This window comes from Aplosporella prunicola, assembly GCF_010093885.1.
Source record: "Aplosporella prunicola CBS 121167 unplaced genomic scaffold K452scaffold_8, whole genome shotgun sequence".
Lineage (NCBI taxonomy): Eukaryota > Fungi > Ascomycota > Dothideomycetes > Botryosphaeriales > Aplosporellaceae > Aplosporella > Aplosporella prunicola.
This window is the reverse complement of record NW_022983536.1, coordinates 517,762-540,854: the sequence shown is the minus strand read 5'-3', so window position 1 is coordinate 540,854 and position 23,093 is coordinate 517,762. Positions and strand designations below refer to the sequence as shown.

General features: G+C 56.2%; 8 protein-coding genes across 8 annotated transcripts; 2 read left to right on the top strand and 6 right to left on the bottom strand.

Moving 5' to 3' along the window:
• K452DRAFT_317184 (uncharacterized protein) lies at positions 1–2,690 on the top strand (the record flags this gene model as incomplete). The annotated part of the gene is made up of 3 exons (XM_033544038.1): positions 1–569; positions 625–782; positions 838–2,690. Exons 1-3 carry the CDS (start codon positions 286–288, stop codon positions 2,688–2,690), a joined length of 2,295 nt encoding a protein of 764 aa, XP_033399448.1. The 5' UTR covers positions 1–285.
• A 240-nt stretch (positions 2,691–2,930) lies between these two features.
• On the bottom strand, positions 2,931–4,803 carry K452DRAFT_224230 (uncharacterized protein; the record flags this gene model as incomplete). The annotated part of the gene is made up of 4 exons (XM_033536681.1): positions 2,931–3,629; positions 3,682–4,267; positions 4,337–4,457; positions 4,563–4,803. 4 exons carry the CDS (start codon positions 4,801–4,803, stop codon positions 2,931–2,933), a joined length of 1,647 nt encoding a protein of 548 aa, XP_033399447.1.
• Positions 4,804–6,121: 1,318 nt separating this feature from the next.
• Positions 6,122–7,480, bottom strand: K452DRAFT_357358 (uncharacterized protein; the record flags this gene model as incomplete). Its single annotated transcript, XM_033546111.1, has 2 exons — positions 6,122–6,711; positions 6,781–7,480. The coding sequence occupies 2 exons, from the start codon at positions 7,478–7,480 to the stop codon at positions 6,122–6,124; spliced, it is 1,290 nt and encodes a 429-aa protein (XP_033399446.1).
• An 847-nt stretch (positions 7,481–8,327) lies between these two features.
• K452DRAFT_307109 (uncharacterized protein) lies at positions 8,328–9,161 on the bottom strand (the record flags this gene model as incomplete). The annotated part of the gene is made up of 1 exon (XM_033543042.1): positions 8,328–9,161. One exon carries the CDS (start codon positions 9,159–9,161, stop codon positions 8,328–8,330), a length of 834 nt encoding a protein of 277 aa, XP_033399445.1.
• An 854-nt stretch (positions 9,162–10,015) lies between these two features.
• Positions 10,016–11,439, bottom strand: K452DRAFT_224085 (glycoside hydrolase family 28 protein; the record flags this gene model as incomplete). The annotated part of the gene is made up of 3 exons (XM_033536670.1): positions 10,016–10,459; positions 10,527–10,726; positions 10,797–11,439. 3 exons carry the CDS (start codon positions 11,437–11,439, stop codon positions 10,016–10,018), a joined length of 1,287 nt encoding a protein of 428 aa, XP_033399444.1.
• Positions 11,440–12,474: 1,035 nt separating this feature from the next.
• On the bottom strand, positions 12,475–14,685 carry K452DRAFT_296717 (uncharacterized protein; the record flags this gene model as incomplete). The annotated part of the gene is made up of 3 exons (XM_033541942.1): positions 12,475–14,036; positions 14,348–14,550; positions 14,600–14,685. 3 exons carry the CDS (start codon positions 14,683–14,685, stop codon positions 12,475–12,477), a joined length of 1,851 nt encoding a protein of 616 aa, XP_033399443.1.
• A 2,398-nt stretch (positions 14,686–17,083) lies between these two features.
• K452DRAFT_325665 (uncharacterized protein) lies at positions 17,084–19,757 on the top strand (the record flags this gene model as incomplete). The annotated part of the gene is made up of 2 exons (XM_033544799.1): positions 17,084–17,167; positions 17,250–19,757. The coding sequence occupies 2 exons, from the start codon at positions 17,084–17,086 to the stop codon at positions 19,755–19,757; spliced, it is 2,592 nt and encodes an 863-aa protein (XP_033399442.1).
• Positions 19,758–21,349: 1,592 nt separating this feature from the next.
• K452DRAFT_224868 (uncharacterized protein) lies at positions 21,350–22,810 on the bottom strand (the record flags this gene model as incomplete). The annotated part of the gene is made up of 4 exons (XM_033536716.1): positions 21,350–22,284; positions 22,339–22,498; positions 22,555–22,709; positions 22,765–22,810. The coding sequence occupies 4 exons, from the start codon at positions 22,808–22,810 to the stop codon at positions 21,350–21,352; spliced, it is 1,296 nt and encodes a 431-aa protein (XP_033399441.1).
• Between the last annotated feature and the right edge of the window lie 283 nt (positions 22,811–23,093).

The following is a 23,093-nucleotide window of genomic DNA, read 5'->3' as shown; positions in this document are numbered from 1 at the left end:
AAAAAAAAAAAAAAAAAAAAAAAAAAAAAAAAAAAAAAAACCAATCCCGCATTGTGGAGCTGCATCAGTCACTGTGTCTCGGTCCGCCGGTTATGTGCAATAAAAGCTTCCCCGAGGCCACCGCCTTGCACACTGACTGACGGCTGTTCTTTCTTTTGGATAGGTTGTTCTGTCCAGACCATACCATGATCTTTCGGTAATCCAGGAAACAGCAACCTTGTCCACATAGTCCCTTCTCTCTTGGGCATCGCTGATTCGAGCATACCGCCCACCGCAAGCCCCATCATGGCTCGGCCATCACTAGGCCTAGCCCGTCCCGGTGGACGCCACATGAAGGACAATTCTTCTCGAGATACCCTATATGCCCTGGGCTTCCTACATCCTTTCGAGAGTCCCTCTATCGCTAGCCGCAGTATCAGTTCTTACAACATCGACACCGAAAACCTTTATGGCACTCGCAATAAATTTGTCTTCCACATAGTTGCCATTGTCTTCTCAGGCTTCAGTCTACTCGCAGCGACCGTATCGTTTTACTGGTTTTACCGGATGAAAAAGCGTTTTCGGCACAAGTACTGTCCCGTTCTTTCTAGATGGAACTGCAAGACTAACAGGTTACTACTTTAGGCTAATAAACCTGATGATCCTGGGCGACATAATCCGAGCCCTATGGTACCTGATCTTCTCTTGCGTCTCTTTTTACCGTCCTAGCGACCAGGTGCCGACTGCCTCGGCACTCTGCCAAGTCACTGGGTTTTCTGTTCAGTGGGGAACCGAAATCGCAGGTACGTCTCAGCGCTGCTACTAGCCACTCTGTCCATTTCCTCAACTGGAAGCCAGATATCGCCGTCCTCTTTCTCGCGATACACGGTACCCTGCGGGTGTTCAGACCATCGATAACCGCCCCTGGATCCGGCAGCGCATTCTACAGACGTAGGCGGTACATTTACATCTGCATAATCGGAGTCCCACTCTTGTTTGCCGCCTTGCCGTGGTCCAATCCCCATAATAAGTACGCGTATATTTCACAAGGCGCATTCTGCTCGCTTCCGATCAGACCGCTGTGGTACCGGCTGACGCTTGCGTGGATACCGCGTTTTATGATATGGCTTGCGCTCATAGGCCTGTCGATAGCTGTATATGTGCGGGTGCGATCGGAGTTCAAGACATCTACCAAGGAGACACGGCAAACGGCGCCGTTTCATACGGATGAATTTGGTGGTTCTGGTACCTCGTTCCACCCGGATGTGGAGAAACAGCGAGACAGTATCGACAGCATGCTCAGTCCGCGCGAGCCGATCGCCAACCCATTAGAGGCGTACATCCCAGCTCCAGGACCACCACCATCATCACGGTCCGTCTGGCCACCGGGCAACCAAGCCAACGCGCCGATGGCCGGCCCTGACTCCGGCACCATCTTCTCAGCGGCTCCCATCTTCGCCGACAGCGCCCCGAACACCCGCGTCCGCATCAGCGTCCCCGACAGCATAATATCCCCCGCGACCAAAGACCGGCACCGCAAGTCGTCGGTCAGCTTCTCCTCGTGGCGCCACCTCCTGCAAAGCCAAGACAAAGACAGCCCCTCGCGGCGCATGAGCTGCCGCTCACTATACACGACGACGTCGACGCAGCCCGAAGACAGCAACAGCAACGGCAACGGCAACGGCAACGGCGCCGCCACAGCAACAGCCCCAGCAACAGCAACAGCCCCAGCAACAGCAGCGCCAAGCAGCACAACAGCACGCCCCCCAAGCGACCCCTTTTCACAGCGCATGGCGGAAAAGCGCCAGCTTATCCAGCGCCAACTGCGCAGCCTCTTCGTCTACCCCGTCGTCTACATCGTCATGTGGCTGCCGCCCTTCATCCTGCTGCTGTACCAGTTCGACGACGCGTACGCGCGGCGTCCGCCCTTTCCGCTCGCTGCTATCGCGACTACCTGCCCTTGCGTCATGGGCGCCATCAACAGCATCGTCTTCTCGGTGCGTGAGCGGCCCTGGCGCGCTATCCCCGGCGCGAGGGGCGGCTTCTGCGAGTCGTTTGCTTGGTGGCGGGGCCGTCGCGGCAGTCGCGGCAGTCGCCAAGGCAGCGCCAGCGATGCTAGCTGCGCCGGGACCGAGGAGGCGGATAGCGCGGCGTCGCTGCCGGGGGCGGGGCCTGCTACGGCCATGGCTCAAGCACAGCAGCAGTATCCGCCCTCCCAATCCCACTCCCAATCCCCTGCAGCAGCTACGACTACGGCTACGACCCCAACCGCGCCGGCGCATCCCCCGCTCCACCGCGCCCGCCCCTGGGCCCTCTCGCGCACGACGACGGACCTTTATGCGCGCGCGCATGCGCATGCGCATGGCGCGCAGCGGGGACGGCGGGCGAGTGTCGCTGTGGGGGTTGGGGCGGGGGTGGCGGCGCTGAAGGAGAAGGACAAGCCGAAGCCCAAGGCGAAGGAGTGGTGGGAGCGGTATGGCGGGCTTAGTAGTGGGGAGGATGAGGAGGAGGATGACGGGGACGGGGGTGGGGGTGGAGGTGGAAAGGGCAAAGTTAAGGGGTCTTGGGATGATGATGACGATGAGGACGAGGGGGTTATGGAGGTGAAGGGGTTGGGTGATGCTGCTGGGGATGGGCCTGGGGGACGCAGGGTTGTGGTTGTGGATGTGGATGTGGATGTGGATGTGGATGATTGGGAGGGGGGTGAGTGAGTGGTAATGGTAATGGGTGGTGGTAGAGTTGATCGACATCGATGCTATGCTATGCTATGCTATGCTACCTATGCTACGCTATGCCATGTGCGCGCCTATCTATACTGCCTGTAAGTAAATAAAAGTAACGTCCTCTGCGTCCTGCAGCCAACCAACCACTCATAAAAAAACAACGCCCGACGCCAGTAGATATGATATGATATGCATCCATCCCTTCCACCCCACACCCCACGCCCACCCTTACAACATGAACAAAAACGGGCCCCCACCAGAACTTCTCCCCTCCTCGCCCTCCCCACCAGCAGCAACGAGCGGCACTGCGCCCTCATCCCCATCACCCCCATCCTCACCCCTCGCCCGCCCAGCCCGCCAGTCCCGCACCGCCCTTGCATTCTCCTGCCCCAACCACCACGCCAGCCCCGCCGCCAAGCACGCAACCCCCAGCATCGCGCCCGCACACACCCACATGCCCGTGGCATAAAACGGGGCCTCGCGTTCCGGATACAGGCGCGTGCCCAGCAGCGGGCCGCACTGCCCGACGAGCCCCAGCAGCGCGACGCCCGTCCCGCGCCCGGCGACGCTGGCCTGGTTGTTCAGCTGCCAGGCGAGGACGAGGGTGACGGCGGCGAAGAAGCCGGCGGCGGCGGGGAAGAGGGCGAGGTAGCGCGCCCAGGGCGGGAGGTGCAGGGGCTCAGAGAGTGCGAGGAGGGCGTAGCCGAGGCTGGCGAGGAGGGCGTGCCCGATTAGGTAGGGGCCGCGGCGGCGGTGACGGTCCGAGAGGTAGGCGGTTAGGAGGACGAGGGGGAAGGCGAGCAGGTAGGGCGGCGCGGAGAGGGCTTGCGTGGTTGGTTTTGAGAGCGTGGGGGAGATGGACTGGATGATTGTGGGGAGGAAGACGGGGAGCGACGAGAAGGCGACGTTGGAGAGGAAGAACATGAGCTGTGCGTGTTAGCGGGTGTGATATCATTGTCATGTAGGTGTGTGGTCTTACAGCCGTGAGCCACGCCTTCGGATCGCGCAGCGTCTTGGCCACCTCGCGCAAATCGATGCCGCGTCTGCGCCTCCTGCCACCACCACCCGCCACCATCGCGTCCTCCTTCTCGCGCTCCAAGCCCGTGACATCGCGCTCACGGCGGAGGCGGAGCACGGCGACCTCGCGCTCGCGGCCATCGAGCCAGCGCGCCTCGCCCGGCCCGTCGGGCACGAAGCCCCACGCCCACACGGCCACGAACAGGCTCGGCGCGCCCTCGACCAGGAACAGCAGGCGCCAGGGCGCGACGCGGCCGGGCAGCTGCTCCGCCACGCTCGTAATGGCCCACGCCAGGCTGCTGGCGAAGCTGGTGCTCAGCGGCGCCGCCGAGATGAACAGCCCTGTGCGGAAGGCAAGCTCCTCGCGCCGGAAGAAAAACGATAGGTAGTACGGCAGGCCCGGGCCAAAGGCTGCTTCGGCGATGCCCAGCAGCGCGCGCAGCACCACCATGCTGCTGAAGCTGGTGCTTACGGCTTGGAGGCTGGCGAGCAGGCCCCATGAGAAGACGCACGCTGAGATGTACATGTGCGGCGGCACGATGCGGTACCTGCAGGCGGGGTCAATATGGAAATTGGACAAAATAGAGAGAGAGAGAGAGAAACAAAAAAACACCCACATCAGCGTCATCCACTCAAACGCGATATACGTGACATAGAAAGCCGTCAACAGCCACTCGTACCGATCCGAATCCAGCTGCAAATCCTCCGCCAAGCCAGCAATGCGCGCATTCCCGATATCTGCCAACAAAGAGTATGAGTATTAGCACCCATTTCCTTCTTACTCACCCAACCCAATTCCTCTCTCTCTCCCGCTCTCTCACGCAACAAAAAGCAAAAACTCACTCGACCGGTCCAGAAAACTCAGCATATACAGCCCGGCCATAAACAGCACGAGCTTGCGGTCCAGCTTGCGCAGCACGCGGCGCTCCTCGTCGGGCGTGTAGAGCTCAAAGTCCTCGGCCGCGCCAGCTGCACCTCCCATGCCCCCGCCCATCAAGCCCTTGGTAGCCTCGTCGTCGTCGTCGTCGTCGTCGTCCAGCTCGTCGTGCGCGTGCGCGTAGCGGTGCCCGCGCAGCGGCTGCATCTCAATGCCCCCTCCTCTTGTCGCAGCGCGGCCCTGCCCTCCCCACGAAATATATGCGTCGGCGTCTGCATCGTCGTCGTCGGTGGCCGAGGGCGGCGTGGCGCGCGCGGGCGAGTCCGTGTCTGTGGAGCTGGAGCTCGTGGGCGGCGGCGGCGGCGGCGGCATGGTGAGCGAGCTCCGTGGGTGAGCTGTGTGGGGGACTGGAAAGGAGTGTGTGTGGGTGGGTGGTGCTGTGCTGTGCTGTGCAGTGCAGTGCAGCTACACGGGCATGGAGCTGCAAGCTGGCGGCAGCAATCTGCAGCAGCAGCGGGAGGAGGCGTGCGCGTCCCTCCCCCCCTCCGGTGCTAGGTAGCTTGCTCGAGTCATGGGGCGCTAATGTACTCCGCGTTTGTGTGGCTGCGTGGGGCCGCGTTTGGTGCAACTTTATCGCGACGCTGGCTTTTTATACTATGAAGCAGACCAGTCTGCTCTATGGCGGCAGCGAAAAGCACAAGCCCACCAGCACACCGTCGAACAACCACAGGAGCTGCGCCTGAAGCTCGAGGTTTTGGAGGGCGTCGACCGAGCCCGGCGACCCAACTCCACCGAAGTTGACGGGAGGAGTACAACGAACTGATGTTTAACCGGTCGGATGAATACTGTACCTATCGAGTCGAGTCGGTTCAGCTGTCTTCTTCATGTCCCCCTTGCATAGCTCCGTTTTCTTCCAGATGCTTTGAATTCTCAACACGGGCAGTCGCCTTGCGTGCGCTGTGTGTTGTTTACAAGGGCGTGGGTAGGCTGCCTGTCCTGTGTGGAGATAGCTTTCCTATCCCGCGTGATTGTACGTCTGCGAAGAGTATGAGTTACTCTTCACCTTTACGTTCTTTTTATTCCTATGCCCTTGAGGGGTGCTCGGTGGGTATGGTAGAGTTTACTCTGTGTGTATTTGTTCGGCGCCATTGCGAGTGGTGTGATTGCTGGTGTTGTAGGGAAAGCACGTTGTCAGTGTTCGACGTCTCTTGCACCTTGACGACTGCTAAGAGGAAGTCGAAGCATTTTCTACGCACTATCTCTCTCCGTCGTCTCTGTTCTATCCCTCGGCTGCTAACAAACACCATGAATGCGCTACAAAGAACGAAGCTCGTGTCGAAGGGACATGCCCATCGAGTGCCGAATGCAGATGCAAAATCCATCAAACCCACCTCGACGAAAGGAATGCTAGCGGGGTATCGACAATGACCGCGCGCATAAAAACGACGACATCAATCCTCAGGGAATGCGCTCCTCCAGTGCACTCCGTACTCTCTTCCCATACATCGAAGAATCTCAGTCCCTCCTAGGCATCAGGATCGTCCTCGCCCGTCTTCTCCACGCTCTCCACCACGCCCATCACGCCCTTCATCTTCAGCAAGACCTTGCGGCAATGAACCACGAGAATGGCAATCGCCAAGCTGGTCCAGACGTCATACTCCGCCACGCCAAAGTCGAACGTCGCAATAACTTCCGTACGCGGCTCTTTGCCGCCATCCGCATATATAATGAACCCGGCCTTCGTGCCCCAAACAACGACGCCATAGACCTCTGGGGGCGGGGCAGTGAATAGCTGTTCCGACGTGTCATGGCCGTCTTCTCCGTTCACTACGTGCAACGCGGCGCGCCACTCCGCGCACAGGCTCGCCAGGTGCGCCTTGATTCTGGTCTCGAGTATGTCCGGAGACACGCTCTCCGCGCCAGATATCATGGCTAAGACGGGGATGATGCTGTCGCTGCTGACGCCGCCGTCTGCGAATGCCCACCGGCTGTACCGCTCGATTTCGCGGCGGATGAGCTCTTCCGGCGAGCGCGAGGGCGGGGACAACACCTTCGGATGGATGGCGTCGCGCGCACGGGCGCCGATGAAGATGAGCGATTGGAGCGCTTTGATTGCTGCAGTGATGTGTCAGTAATGCTGCTGTGTAAAACACTAAACGCTAGCAAAAGGGGACGTATGCCTACCGCGAAAGTCGTTGCCGTGCACCGCGCGAATGTAGGCACGCGAGTGCCTGGGCGCAAACAACATCGGCGACAGCGTCTCGAAGTCTAGCATCCAGTTGTGCGGTAGCAGAGGCTCATAGCCGCGCATTGCGAGCTTGACCCACAGCGCAATTGGGTCTTCTCCCCAGCCCGCTTCGCGCAGGCGCTGCGCGTCGTTGTGGCGCCGCGTGCGCGCGAGATCCAGCTTGAAGTCCTTGGCGTGTCGCTCGTCCCATTCCTCTTCAGGGAGCACAATTGTCGTGTCTCTCCTGATCGTGCGCTTGTACTCGGGTGAGGTGAAGTGCCCAATCGATTTCTTGATGGTTGGCTTAGGTGTGTTCAGAGTAGAAGTGTCGTCGTCCTCCTCATTTGAGGTGTCCTCCTCCGGGGTTTCGGTGACAAGATTGGTCTTCTCGAGAGCATCCTCTTCGTCCTGCTGGGTGTACAAATCGGGGCTGTTTGAAATAGAGCGAGGGCTTCCAGTTGTCTTTGAGAACATCAGTGGTTCAGAAGACTGTCGAGTCGCGACTTTGTTCTTGTCATGATGATGACGAAGGCGCTTGCGATTCGGATGACGGGCTTTATACGGCTTGTCACGACGATGCTGGGTCTTGCTTGGGGAGATGAAATTGAGGATAGTATCTCCGGCGCTCTTCCAAAAGGACTTTTTTGTCTCGGCCATAATTTCGACGATGCCGCCCGGGTATTCGAGTTGTGGGAACAGGAGCAGCATGACCGAGACAGGCCCAAGATTTGAAAGCGTGGTGTCGAGTCTGGACAAGGACGGCAGAGACAAAGGCTTGGTGCGTGTCTCGCAGCAACAACTAAAAGCGGCCGGCGACGAGGTCGAAGGCGGTTGCGGCCGTGGACAAAGACTCCAAGGTCAGTAGCATCTGTCCAGCACCCAAAATCTGATCGGTCTCACATGGTTTCTGCTTGCAGTGGAGTGAAGTGAAGCGGAATGCAGGAAGATGAAATGGGAAAAGCCGGCCAAGATCGCGGGGACGGGACGAGCCGACCCGCGTCGGTGCCTGGGCGTGCATCTTCCGCTCCTTGGCTTCCATTATTCTTGGCCACCTCCTGTCGAAGGCTCCGAATATCGCTACCATTTGCCACATTGCGCGGGATTCGTGAGTGTTTTACCCACCCTCAACGATACGTCAAGTAAAGCCCGCCATACCCACCGATCACTCCTTGAGTAGTTACATGTTGAATCATGTTACTACGGTCGGCAGCTGCTGAGTAGTTATAAAGGCATGGGTATGCAAAAGTACGAGCTGACTCGAAAAGACCAGAGAGTATAGTTCACAAGGAGCGTGGAAGTATTTCTTAAGAGTATGAGGATATAAAGTTGAAATGGTGAAAAAGCATGTCATATATCTATGTAAGTGTACTACCACGTGGTGTAAACAAACAGTCAAAAGAGGATGGACAAACTATCCAAGGCCATCCATAGAGCGATCTCCGTCTCAACAGTAACGAAACCAAACTTCGCCTTCCGAAGCAATTTTATACCGTTGAATGCAGCTCTAAACAACGGGTTCGACCTGCTTCATGGAGCTCACCAGGGGCCTAGCGCATATACGTTCCTTTTTTGGATTCCATCTCAACCCTTTAGCCCCCGGGGGATATATCCAAACCGGTCTTGTTTTTCCTGTCGCACCAAATGGAAATGGCGTTTGGTCCGGGACGGGATAGAGCTGCTCACACGCGCGGTTCAGGCAGCTGGCTTTTCTCAGGCCATCGCGTGTCTTCACGTTGTCTGTCAGAACGCTGCTGAAGAGGCCAATCATTTCTGAGCTCAGCTCTGGGGTTGAAACCCAGGAGCAAACCTCGGGGGAGGTTGACGTATTGGCGTCGGTTGATTCGCTTTCCTCCTCCACCCAGCCCGGATGCGCGTTGCAGTAGGTATTGCGGTCGGCTTTCGATCTTCGGCGGGCGGTTGAATTGTCGCTGCGTCTGATGATTCGCGCTTGCTCGTCCATGTGTTGCAAGAACAGTGCCTTTGCTGCCTTTCGCTTCTCGAACTCCTGGCGTTCTTGGTCGTGGTTTTGCTTTCGTGGTGCTAGTTCCACTGTGCGCAGAGGTCCGCCGCTTGATGTTCGCTCGGCTCTCCGTTCGTTTTCGTTGCTTGTTGATGGACACGAGAACGTGTTTGCTCGTCGACGGTTTTGCTTTGGGACTTGAGCGAGCTCACTGGGTGATGCTTCATTCTCGTTACTTGCTGATGAACACGAAAACGCGTCCGCTTGTCGACGGTTCTGCCTTGGGACTTGAGCGGGCTCGAGGGATGATGCTTCATTATGATTATAAAAGACATCGTAATATCTTTGGCGTTCATGTTTGACATTTGTGGGCGCCATTTTTAGGCTGCTGCTCTTGCTGGATCGGGTGGTCCTTGCTGGAGCGGGTTGTCTTGCTGGAGCGGGTTGTTCTTGTTATGCGTGAAAAGTTCGGGGTATGGTAGCGAAGACGTTGATGTTGAGTAAAGGATGGAATCAGAGGGCAGGTACGGGCAGTTTTATATGCTGCAAGAAACGCTTGAGCAGCCAGAAGACAAGTTATTTTTCCTGGGACATACATAACGTCCCGCGGTTCTAGAGAGACAGGCATCCGTAGTAGAACGAGCCTGTACCGAAGCTGACAACCACGGTAGCGTAAAGACGAGGACCATCCGAGATTTTAGAACATCTCTCAGCATTTTATCAGCCGTTCGGCTCATCGAAATCTTGATTTCCGACGATGCGGGCATGGCCAGTGAAGCAGTATGGCTGTAATAAAGAAGGTGATACAGATTTACTATCAGCATAAAAAATAGTGATGGATTAGTTATCTATTATAGTAGTCAAATGTTAGTCTACTATCAATCTTTCATGATGAAAATAAGAGACCCGGATTTGGAGACGGATCCAATTTGTATACTGAGTACTAGTTACAGGGGTAAGTGTTATTGTTCATGTCCCTACAATGAGTGACACTCAACAGAAGCGAAAGTACGTCAAGTCGCATTGGATTTGAATACTAAGGATACTGTAACCATGCCTAAATGCCCCTATAAGTAGTTTAAAGCACACCCTATAGATCACTTTTTATATAGACCTAAAGCTGGCGCTTCTAGCTAGTAAGAGCATGTAGGTACATATGCAGTGCTTTCACACCGCTCCCTACAAAGACTTTCCTGGCATCATCGCAAACGATTACACACAGCTCTTTTTCATCAGCACCCATCCCCAGTCAACCCATGCACGCCGCCTTCCTCAATATACCTACACCTCGCCTCTCCCGTCCCCGTCTCATTCGCCGCAGTCCTCAACTCCACGTTCTTGAAATCAATATTATAGCACGGATGCACATTACTACAACTCACACTCGCAGTCCTGCTCTTATTATTCAGGTACCCGGTGAAATTGACAAACGCAATATTCGACAGGTCCATAAGGCTTGAGCCGGCGAAGCTACCATTGTTGCCATTGTCCTGTGTGATCGAGGGGCCGGAGTCTGCGCCTTGGACGCGGAAGTTCGCAAACAGGATGTTGCGCACGGAGCCCCAGCCTGCGCCGCGAGGTTGGCCGGCGGATTCGTAGTTCGATTGAGGGACGAGTGCGCCGACCCAGGTTTTTATGTAGGCGCAGTTGTGCATGTCTTCGTTGTAGCGAATGACCTGTGTAGGGTTGGGTGTTAGTTGGAGGGTTGTGGGAGGGGTAAAAGGTGTGGAGGTGGAGACAAACGTCTACATCCTGGATTTGCACATTCTCGACGCTGGCGTCTTCTAGATACTGCCCTAGACTGCCAATTGTGACACCATTGCCGCCGCGACACGTCACGTTGCGAATGTCGATGTTGTAGGAGCGCGGCTTGATAGCGACGCAGTCGTCGCCGCCTTGGTAGATGAAGTTGTGTAACTTTATATTTGTTGCGTCCATGGTGTCTAGAAGAATCAGTACAGTGCTAAATTTACCAAAGACAAAGACAGCTACAGGTGTGAGGGAGAGGCATACCAAATCCGTCTGTGTTCTGCACCCAGTTGCTGCCCCACGGAGCTTTCGTGGCCGTTGCATTGCAGTAAATATTCTCGAACACCATATCCGTGCCATTCATGATATTGAGCGCCCATAGCTGGGGCTGCTTCACAAAGAAATTCTTCACTGTCACATCGCTCACATTCCAAAAAACGAACGGCATCGGGCGGCCCGGCTGCGTCTCCCCAGCCTCAGCTGTGTACCACGCGTCGCCGTTGCCGTGGATGCCACCGGTGCCGAACCCGTCGATCCAGATATGGTCGCCCGAGAGCACGAAGCCCGCGGCGTGGTTCTGGAATGCGACAGGGTAGGAGTTATTGCGCCAATAGTCTAGGTCTGCAGTGAAGGTCCACTCTCCGTGCCAGTAGATCCGCACGTCGTTGACGCGCGGGTTCAGCCGCGTCCCAATCGTGTACTGCTCGCTAGCAGGGAAAATGATATCGCCGCCGTTTCCGCACGTGTCAAAGGCCGAGAGGATGTTGGGTACGTCATCGGTGCTATTCCCGCTGGCTGTGACAGTGCATTGGGGGCGTCCATTGGCGGCAGTCGTGCGGCGCACGCGGGCGGAAACATTGGCGTGGAGAAGCGGCGATAGAAACGCGAGAGCAATGAGGATGCGCATGGTAGAGGGAATGAGAGGACTGACACTCGTGCCGGAGGAATTGACGGCAAAAATCTTGCTTTAAAGACCCCTCGTCCATCGGTACCTGGCGCAGCCCTGCAGCAGCTGCGGGCATGATTGGAGGTAAATTTGGGCATGGCAATTGGCCTTGTCGATCGTCTTTAACCGTGTTGCTGGGTAGTTCTGCAGTTTTTGCGCATCTTGACGTTGCCTGCCTCGGCGAAGTTTCTCCCGAGAAGTTGGGGAAGCGCGATGAGGAGGTGCAGGGATCCGGGAGATCATCTGGGGAGACTCGCGCTAATCTTCAATCTCCGCCACAGCATGACGTCCAACATCCATCTAGGAAATGAGCATATAGAACGTTTCAGACTACTTACAAGACCACATATACCCTTAGGACTGTAGTAAAGGGCAATGGCCTCGGGGCATGATCAATCTAGTCATGTTCATTGCTGTCGCGCATGTCGGCAGCGCTGTGGACATACTCTGACCTATAGTAGTTATCAAACACCGACTGGACAGAAATCAGACCGAAACAATATAAAATAGCTGTTCCGGCTACACTTACTAGGGTTAGAGGGGTAGATATTACTAGAGTTACATGCCCATTATAAGCAACTCATCTGACTACGGGCGCGACCTCTAGACCTACTCATAGAGCAATTTAGGGGGGGCGCTTGGAAGGTGCCGCTGCCTCTCGTAAGCAACCTCGCCAACCACGATTGCAGCATCCACATCTACCTACAGAGTGACTTGTAGGGAGCGTTCTGAGGGTGCCCCTGCCCCTCATGAATTACATTGTTAACCACGAGCGCGACCTCTGCATTCACCTACAGAGTGACCTTTAGGGAGCGCTTTGAAGGTACTTCATGTGTAGGTAACATGTGATGAGGATATATAAATTAAACTAACAGTAACTATCAAATACTTTCATGACCACAATCTTAATACGTTAAGCTCGCATTAAACAGTCATGTATACTCATAAAGTCGTCTCGCCATACCATCCACCGCTTTACAGCTTCAATCGTCTCACTTACTTTGTCTCGATGGCCGTATGCCCATCAAACTGGTACAGCGGCTCCAATCTCTCACCCTTGTGTCTCAACACCCACTTTCTAAAGCCATACGGCAACGCCTTCGTGACCTGGTAGCGCGCATGCTTCATCGTCGGGACAGCGAAAACATAGTCCAACTCCTCAAGCGTGCGCTGCTTCGTCTCAGGCACGAAGAGGAAGATCAACACAAGGGCCGTCACGTTCAAGGCCGCATAGAAGCCGAACGCGCCAGTCGGCGTCATCGCCGCCAGCATCCGCGGGAACGTGATCGAGAGCACAGCGGCCCAGAACAGGCACGTCGCCACTGCCCAGGACATACCGACCTCACGGTGTGACAGCGGGAACACCTCTGCTGAATAGGTGAAGGGGACGGGGCCCTCGCCCGGGCTGTAGAAGGCCGCGAAGAGGAAGACGAAGAACGCGATCAATCCCAGGTGCGCGCGACTTTCGGATGGGATGAGGAAGCATAGACCGGCTGCCAGCAGTGTCCATGCCATCTGCGGGAACGTGAATAGCAGCAGATTCCGCCGTCCGAAAGTGTCTATAGTCCAAAGTGCTGGGAAAGCGAAAACGAAGTTGACCAGTCCGAAGCCGAAGGACGCCAACAGCGCCTCCAAGGCACCGCTGCCAGCGGCAACAAAAATACTCGAGGAATAAAACGCAATTATATTTATTCCACACATTTGTTGAGCAAGCATTACAATGAATGATGCAAGTGTTGCGCGCCGTACGCGTGGGATGGTGAAGAGTTCGAAGAAGCGTGTTACGAAGTTGCTGGTCCCGATGATGTCGGCCTCGATTATCAGCTGGCTGTGCACGTAGTACACGTCGCGCGCCGCCTGCAGTGGTGTGTTGCGCAGCTTGCACATGCTCTTGTATGCCTCGGCGTAGCGGCCCTTCTTCATCAGCCAGCGCGGAGACTCAGGACAGAAGAAGATGCCGACGAGGAGAGGGACCGCGGGGATGAAAGCGCTACCGAGCTGTAACCGCCATGCGATTTTGCCCACGTTGTAAACGGCAAGGTTGGCACAGAATCCTAGGAATATACCAAATGCCGTCCACATCTGCCATGACATGACCAATCCGCCTCGAATAGCGGCTGGGCAGTTCTCGGCAGCGAAAATAGGGACCGTGGACGCCTTAGCACCCATACCGATTCCAAGGAGTAGGCGAGTGATCAATAGCTCCCACCATGTCTGGCTGACAGCCGAACCAATGACAGGCAACAAGCAGAAGACGGCAGCAAAGAAGATGGTACCGCGACGACCAAGGTAATTGTTGAGTGGATCCGACAACCAGCAGCCAAGGAACGCAGATGCAATGTAGGGGGCTGCGTTGATTACCCCTACAAGCCATAGGTTCGTAGCATAGTCCGGGTTCGGGATCGTCTTGGCGTCATCGAGGTACTGGGCGTCGCTGATGCCGAAAGCAACGGGGAAGGACAGGTTCGCGCCGTTGGAGCCAGTCTGATCCCAGCCTTGGACGGCGGCGCCGACGGAGCAGAGAATGACGGTAAAGTAAAGGGCACGAGGTTGGTGCCCTGAAAATAGCCATGTTAGTTCAACCTCTCGTAAGTCGTAACGTCCGTCACCGTGAAGCGAGATTCACCGTGAAGCGAGATTCACCGTGAAGCGAGATGGTGATACGTGTACAGAGGAGAAGAAGAGTGCCAGTCAGGATGTGTAGAGCCTCTGCATGCTCCAAGACCTTTTCATCTATACCCGGGGCTCGGGCTAGGAGCCAGACAAGGAGTACTCTATAGGGACTGTTCGTATCGTCCCCTGTCTCACTATACGGCGGATCTCGGTTCGCGGTGACGGACGTTAATGAAACTGTAGTAGTAATGCTTACATTTGTGTGTTACTTCCATGCGCAGGGCTTCTGCCTCGTCGGGGGTCAAGCCCTTGATCTTCTCGAAAGCGGTGGGATCCTGGGCAACAAGGGCTCCCTTCCTCAAAAGGTCCGTGGCGTCGGCCATGTTATGTTCCCTGGCAAAGTCGTCGACCTGAGCCATGAGAACGTCATGCGGAATCCCAGCGAGGGGGTTTTTGATCCTAGTTACTGTCAGTACATGTAGATACAGCTGCCTTATAGGTGGCTTACTTGGCCTCAGCATTGCTGTTGAGGTTGACATGGTGGTCTGAATTTTGCTCGATATCATCGAAGTGTTCAATCCCCGCCTTCTCCATTCTGGCGTCTCTCGTGGTAAAGGGGATAGAGTCGTATAAGCAGTCCTTGACCAAAAGGCTTCTTGGGTGAAAAAGAAAAAGTAACTCAGCTTGGTGGACGAGGACCCTCTATATAATCGTGGTACAACTACTCTCCACCCGAGGTTACATAGTTGTATCGCAATCATGGGTGGCCACCTCAGGCTAATCCTCGTGGATCTAACCAGCTACGTAGGCATGGCTTGAGAGTAATTGCGGCGCTTAGGATCCTGCCAGCCTTAGAGTAGTACCATAGCGGGAGGATAAACAGGCAGTTGGGTGGCAATGCTGTTTAGACAATACACGGCTAGCCTAGGTATGACATGGAGAGCCACCTGGCGGCTGAGGCCCCGCAGTCCGAGAGAAGGTCCACATAAAATTGGTAGAAGACCAATGAAACCATGTCTAGAACGCCTTGAGAGTCGCCTTCAGGTTACATTCTCCTCGCTGCACATCTAGCGCAGCATCCTGAGCGGAGGTGAGTCGTGCCCATTGACATGGTACGTATATGAGCCGAATAAGATGTGCTTATCTGGACCCAGTGATTGATACATGTGAGTGTCTGAGTCGATTCTTAACACACACACGCTCCTCCAAGAGCTGCTTGGCTGGGTGTAGAGAGTTTTGTATACTGCTTGGTTATATGGTACCACAAGTTAAGCGGAACTCACCATCAAACCTTTTTGATCTGACAGACCATGCAACAAAGTGAGATACGGTAACCGAAAAACACGGCAGATTCTGTCCTTCGATGATAATGCAGTGGAATCGGCGCTGTAAGCGCCCGATGAAGATTGACCCGCAAGCCCACGACTCAGGCGGCAAAACACTAGGCCCAAAGTAAAATGTGCCTGGGTCATCTGCCAGTCAAAATTTCTGCGGCTCGTCGGCCATGTCCACGGTGGCGGGGTGAGGTCGAAGTCTCTTCGACCCCGCGGGGTTGGGTTGGATCTGCTCTGGGGGCCTCGTGTCTAGACCCGCCAACCGGGATCCCGCTTCTGGGCTAGCACCTCACAAAACGGCGTAGATGGCTGACATTTGCCGTGTGCCGGAGACGGGATGACAGAGAGCCTCCCGGCCTCTTTAGCCGAGGCACCGCAGGACGTCGATCGGATTGCGTAGTTATGGCGGCGCCCAGACTTTAAACTTTGGCACGTCTGAATCGCAGCTGTGATGGTGGACGACATAAAATGGCGTGAGGAAATCTGCAGCTGCCAGACGGCTGAACGCGCGGTGGAACAGCCGAAGCGCGACCATCATGGCCACTTTTAGCGCCTGAGTCACTGGGACCGGTAATAATGCGATTACTAGATGAATGTGAATCCCAAGATAACGTCCGTCACCGTGAAGCGAGATCCACGATGGTAATGCTTGTACGGAGTAGAAGAAGATACCTAGTTAAGATATATAGAGGCTCTATACGCTCTAAGACCTTTTCACCCATAGTCAGAACTCGGGCTGGGAGCTAGGCAAGGAGTACTCTGTAGGGACTGCTTGTATCACCCTCTATCTCGCTATACGGTGGATCTCGATTCGCGGTGACGGATGTTAGGCTCCCCCATATCCCCCACATGCCACGGACCCAAGGGCGGTGTTTGCTCGAGGGAACGCCTAATGGGCTGGGGTAACATTGCAAGGTCGAAGTGTGTCACGGTAGGTACAGGCGGGTGTTTAGAAAGCGGTGAGCAGCGTGATATTGGCAAACAAAGGTAGAAGCCAGAAATATACAAGTAGAGGTACAAGTAGGTACGTGCGAGTGAAGTTTGTACGGAGCAGAGAGAGAGAAGGAACGAAGGAACCCCAGACACGTGCCACGGCTTTTGACGGCCAAACCCCGGCAAACATGGCATCATACAGCGTTCCGAAGGGGAGTTGCAGTTGCAACCCCGCGACGCGATGCACTGATTTTCCGTTGCCAGTCTCTCCTTGACGCATTGCTTCCGCTCTGGAAATGTCGATCCACTTGCTGTCCTCCTCCGTCTAACGTCCGCTTACGACTGCTCCGCTCCGCCCTCCGCTCCCCTCTCGGGCCAGGGTGCCTGACGTCCGCTTGACGCTGAACACCACGCCACACCCTCCCCACGCTCACTTGCATCTCATGGACTTGCTCGCTGGCGCTGCCACTGCCGCGCGTCGCGTCGGCCAGATCGCACAGTACCCGCTGGAACAACTGGACGGCATGCTCGGCAAGGTCATGAACGGCGGATCCGTCATCGCCGAGGCCACGAGTTCGGGTGCTTCCAATGCAACGACGAACATCACATCCTCCGTTGGCCAGTTCATACAGAGTTCGGTGGAAGCAGCAGTCCCTGGAGCGGCGGCATCGGCCACTGCGGCTACAGCCGGCGAGGCCGTCGAAGGCGCCGAGGGTCTATTCAACATGGATATAATCAGGAAGATTGGCAACGTCGGCGGCGTCTTCACCTATGTAATCTCCAGGTGGGCGCTTGCCACCTTCACCGTGGTTAGTGTTCCGCGATGAGTTGGATTTCTTGTGGACATCAAAGTCTAGATTAAAAACAGCGGAGCTAACTGCACTTTGGCAGGCTATATTGTTGAACCGCACCCAGTTCTATGCTTCTTCTCGCATCCCGCTTGACTTCCACTGGCATGTCCGCGCAGCCATCTATTTCATACCCATTTTGTTCCTGCTATACCAGACAAGGTACCTCCTGCAGGCCATACGCTGCCAAACATCGCCTGCTTGGTCTGAAATGCGCTATGATGATGCGAAGCAGCCCCTTGCGGTAGACATGGCCGGTGAGGGAGGAGTCCTCCACAAGATGGCCTCGAATCTGCTATACTGGGAGGATGACGTGGCTTCTTGTGCCGCCGTCAATATGGCCAATCCGGAACAGGATTTCCTGAGTCTGTCGGGTTCGCTATCACGACTCTGGCCGCTATTCCTAACCCTTTGTGGGAGCCAGTTTGTGGAAACTATGGCATGCGCTCTGCAGGGTCGGGCACCTATGCCTGAGACCGGCATGACGATTTTTGAACACTCTCTTGCCTTTTCGGAAGCGGAAGCCATGATCATGAGACCTTTCGATAATGGTGGATCGACAGCAGTCGTAACGAGGCATGACGGCTCTACCATGAAGCTCAACAGAGGCCTTCTGCTACAGATACTCAATGTACCTCCAGAGGTTTTGGTCATGGCTGTTATATCCGCTTTGAGTCACCTCAGCAGCAATGTGCTAGCTATAGCTGGCTTGAGAACTCGCTTTCGCTTGGCCAATACAGGCGTCTGGGGCATCGCCTACATGGGCGTTTTCATTTGGACTTTTCTAAGAATTACCGGTGCTGTCGAAGGACCTGCGAACGACATCGGTATTCTTCGGATCCCCACAGTCTGTATCGTCGGTTTCATTCCTCACATTCTCATCATTCTTGGGCTGTGCGCCTGCGCAACGATATATGGGATTGCGTTAGTCGTAACGGCTTTTTCTTTGCCGCCAAGTGACGACCAGCCTTTGACGTTGAGGCAGAAGTTCAGAGCTGCCTACGAGAACCTTCAAGCCAATGTTCACTTTTCGGGAAGCACACCCATCAGTGTTAGCTGGCGGGATGATTTCTACACTGCTCTATTGAAAATCGGGTTCACGGTTTTGACTGCAGCAAGTGAAGCAGTTTTCCTGAATGAAGGCACACGCGTCCGTGTGAGCGACATGACCTGGCTTGAAGAGAAGAGAATTAACGAAATAGCGGAGCGGAGAGGTTTGGTCCAGAGGACTATAGATTCCATCCCAGTGGAACTTCGGGAGGACTTTGTGGCCGAAGGTGTCATGTCAAAAGACGTGCTTGACGATGGTACTTCGGCACGTTCAGGATATGCCCGAGAGCGAAAGACGCGTGGCCAGAAGAGCGTGCCGGAAGCCAGAGCTGCCGCCCGTGACAACGGCGTGGGTTTACTTCAGCGGCGAGGACGCTGGGTTATGACGGTTGAGTTCACGAAAGGTCTCCTGCAGCTGGCTGCTGCCATGAATGCTAGGTTCATGATCTCGCTTTTGAACAGGCTTGGAGTAACACGACGCCCTCAATGGTTGGCGCGACTTGCGGGCATGGGACAAGAGGCTGGCTTGAAAGGAGACAGGTCCGCAGCTTCGGAACCGGCATCTCGGTCAAGACAACGGGATTTCTGGATCCTCAAGCCCGATGGTTCGCTTAGCCTGCCGCCAAACGACCAGGTAGATGTCGAGGTGGAGACCAAGAAGAGGCTGGAGTACAACAATCAGAAGTACTTCAAGGAAGAGTTGACCGAGGAAAACCTCAACTCCAACCTCTACTCTTGGTGGAAGAGCGGCGGCTGGTGGGGCGAACTGGACTCAAGCGGCGACTATCAACCGTCACAGGACGCAGACGACGACGCGACGAGCGTCATCTCAGTCTCAACAAACGCGACCACCGACGACGAAAGCTGGTCCGATGTCAGCCACGATGATAACGATGATGGCCGTCGCACGCCCACACAGGAAGATCCGTTCCCACAGCAGCGCAGCACGCCCCCCTCAGACGCCGCCATCGACCCCGCGCACCTCGCCCGCCTCCTCGACCCCCAGTCCGATGAGGACAAAGCCGACGCCCAACTCCTCGCAACCCACCTCCGCAGCCCCGGCATCCTCACCCGCTCCCAGTACCGCAAAGCAATGGAGCGCGACCGCGCGCGCATCCTGACGTCATCGCGGGGACGCCTATTCAACAACCGCAGTGGCAGCGGCGGCGCGCAGCACGGCGCGGCGCCCATGACACCCGAAGAAGAGGAGCGCGCGCTTGAGCGCTTCATCCTCGAGCGGCGTCACGCGTCTGCCACTGGCGCGTCTACTGCCAACAACGGCGGCAACGGCGACACGTGGGATTCGGGCGCGGCGGGCATGGGCGCCGGCGGCCCGCAGTGCGTTGTCTGCCAGGCGAGTCCGCGAACCGTGCTCGTGTGGCCGTGTGGTTGCCTCAGTTTGTGCGACGACTGCCGCGTGGGTCTCGCGACGCGGAATTTCGACAAGTGCGTGTGTTGTCGGGCGGACGTGGCGGCGTATTCGCGGCTGTATGTGCCATGAGCGCTGCTGATATGGTGGATGATTGATGATAGGGGGTGAGGGGTGAGAGAGAGATGAGGGATGTGTCTGTATTCGATAGGTAAGGGGAAGGGGAGGTGAACAGGGTTTCTGATGATCCATCTGGTCTGGCGTTCCATGGGAGTTGAGGTTGGGCTACAGTAGAGAACTTGGGTGCCGCCAACACAGGCAGGCAGGCATTTGCGTCTTCCACCGGTTCATCGGGCGGTCCGTTGGCCCGTCCGGGCATCTAGCTAGCTAGCTATTGTATTCGTTTCCGCGCATTCATGCACGCATTTCCGCATCAATCAAATCGATCAACCACATCAACGTGCTGAACCCCGACCCTCACCCCCCACCAGCTGCAACCAAATCCAAACACGGCAATCAAGCGAGAAATAAGCCAGGCGCCTCGCTTCGAGGTTTGTAATTTGTGTGAGGGAGTACATGGTGTACTGGCTTGCATACTGTGTATGTGCGTTGTAGTCTATGTGATACAGGGGTAGCCTACAATATGTGGTAGGTTAGGTGGCCCCTTGGCCGATTGCTGGCGCTGGGAGACGACCCGGAGGGTGGGTGTGCGCCACACGCTCGCACGCACGCTCGCACGCTGCCAATGAGGTAGGTAAGGTAGGTAGATAGGTATGCATGTGCTAGGTAAGGCCGAGGGATAGATGTTGTTGTTCGTCCCCATGGCGAGTGGTGTTCTGTGGAAGCGGAAGTAACTCTGAGTCTGAATACTATCCAGCTTGTAGGAGCATGTAGGTGCACATGCAGAGCCTTCAAACGCTCCATACAGATCACTCTGTAGATGGATTGAGGGGCTACGCTCGTGGGTAGACGTGTTACTCACGAGGGGTATGATTAATATAACATTACCTGCCCCACCGATCATTGGAGCTGCCCGTGTATAGGTACAACCCCAACACGACACGGCACGCGTGCAAGGACTCCGTCTCCTAAAATTTCGAAAGGGACAGACAGCTCAATAGCTCGCTCGATTCGCCTCTTGGCAGGCTGACTTGACTACTCAATTGCATTCATTGCTCAAGCGACGACGGCGACGGCGACGGTGTACGCGCATCGTCCTAGTCCTAATGCCCGTCCTAGCTATGGAAGAAACAAAACACACGCGGAGACGCACGGCGCAAGGTGATTGGGGGTGGGTATAGTAGTAGTAGTGGAGGTGGTAGTGGTAGGTGATATGCGCGATTGTTGGTTTTGGAGATGGGAATGCGGGGGTTGCGCGGCGGGCATGCGTGCGTGCGTACGTGCGTGTAATGGGAAAAAACAATGGAAGGACTCGCGAGAGGAATGACGGCAGAACCATAACGCGGGGAGAAAGTGCGACCTAAGCCATAAAACGCCGGGATACGCCAAGTAATGCTGTGTGTGGTGGGTGGGGTGATTGGTGTGCGGGGAGCACAACCACCACCGCCGCCGCCGCCGCCGCCGCCGCCGCCGCTGTCGCCGCAGCAGCAGCAGCAGCAGCCAAAATGCTTGGGTCTCACGCGGCAAACTCATCCGAGTCGTCGCGGCCAAGCTTATCATGCGGCTCGAGGACCCTGCAGACAAAGCATAGTCAGCCAAGTGCACTAGCTCCTCTCGGGCGTCTCCAGACTCGGATGCGGCACTAACGAGTACTGCTTCACAAGCGTGCCCTCCCCGCCCTTCTCGAGATCAATGTTGAAGACGAAGAAGCTGCCATCGTGTGTCACCACCATGACCTGCGGCCCGTTGTTGCTCATCGCGACCACGTTACTCGGATGCAGCGGCGGTCCGCTTTCGTTCGGCCGCTTTGGTATCTTCACCCACGCAAAGTCCCGCGACGGCTCCCAAATCTCTGCTACCGCGCTGGGTAGGTATCCGCCTAGTTTTGCCGCGAAGCCCATTCCTACGTTTTGCGACGTCCGCCGCAGCATGCTCGCCAGGCCCGGGTTGTTTTGTTTGCGCTCCGGCGCGACAGGTGCGGTCGTGGCCGCGTTTTCGCGATCCAGCTCTGTGCTGTCGTCTTGCTCGCTGCTGGGGCTGAGGTCGCGCTCTATGGACCCGGACGACGGCCGCCGCGAGGGAGACGGAGACACACCATTTCTATCGCGCGACTCGGCTTGCGGTGACAACCGGAAGATGTGGACCGTGTCCGTGGCTGATGACACGCAGAGAAGGGTGGATGTCGAGTTGAAGGCCATGCTGAGGATCTTGGCCGGTATCGAGCCTCTCCTGAACTGGAACAGCTTTTGCGCGTCCGGGACCGAAAATACGCGGATGATGGTGCCCTTTTCCGAAGCGGTGGCTAGTAATGTGCCTTCGTTGTTGAGGGCAATGCATGATAGAGGTCCTTGATGCGCCTCGATGACATTTACAGCCTCCATTTTCGTCGCGTCAAATATGAGCAATTCTCCTGTCCTAGGGGCGACATGGGGTCCTGTGGGCGGCGCGTGCGGCGCGGCGGAGAAATTTGGTGCATCTTTCTTAGGAAGAGGGTAGACTAGGTGGTTGCGCTCCGACGAGGGCGATAATGCGACGATTCCTGCGATCTGTCAGCCAGGCACATTGTCGCAAGTGTCGGCCGGAGGGAGCTTACCGTGCGGGTTTGGTGACGTCTCGATTGTGTAGAGCATTTTCATGTTGCTGATATCATATAAATAAATCTGGTCTTCCAACACCACCACGAGGCGCTTGCGATTCAGGCGCACAGCGAGAACCCTGGTGGGGAAAGTGAGCTCGCATATCGTCGAGTGTCTCTGGACACAGGTCAGCACGCCAAGCGCATCGAGGGCGCCGATGAGCGCTCCCATACCTTGGTATTCCGTATCCGCAGAAGACGCGGCGACTGTATCAAGGCGACCAGCGAGGTCGAGAAGAGCATCTCCATGATTGAGACATCGCCCTCTTCGCCTTCAAAGTATTTGGAGAAGGGTTCGGTGTCGTAGAGGCGGATGCCCTTTTTGGTGGCTGCTTGAGACATTAGCTCGGCGAGCAGGCTCGGGCGGGGACAGCAGGCACGCACCGACGCCCAAGGCGCTATAGTCCTGGTTGAAGGTGACAAAGTTCATGACGGATTGCGCCATGGCGGCGGCTTTGGAGAGGGTTGAGGACGGCTGTGGAAGCTGCTACGTAGCGGGCGGGCGGTCGGGCAGGCGGCGTGGGTGGTGGGGTAGCGGCGATCGAGGGAGGGCTATAAGCGGCGCATGGTAGGTGGACAGAGAGGGTGGTGTGAATTGGCGCAGTGGGGTGGTGGTTTGTCGGAAAGGCTGCTCAACGACGGGGTGTATGATTGATGGTGGGGAGCGCAGCAGCCACAAACAAGCCACAGCTATGATGACGCCTCATCTTTCC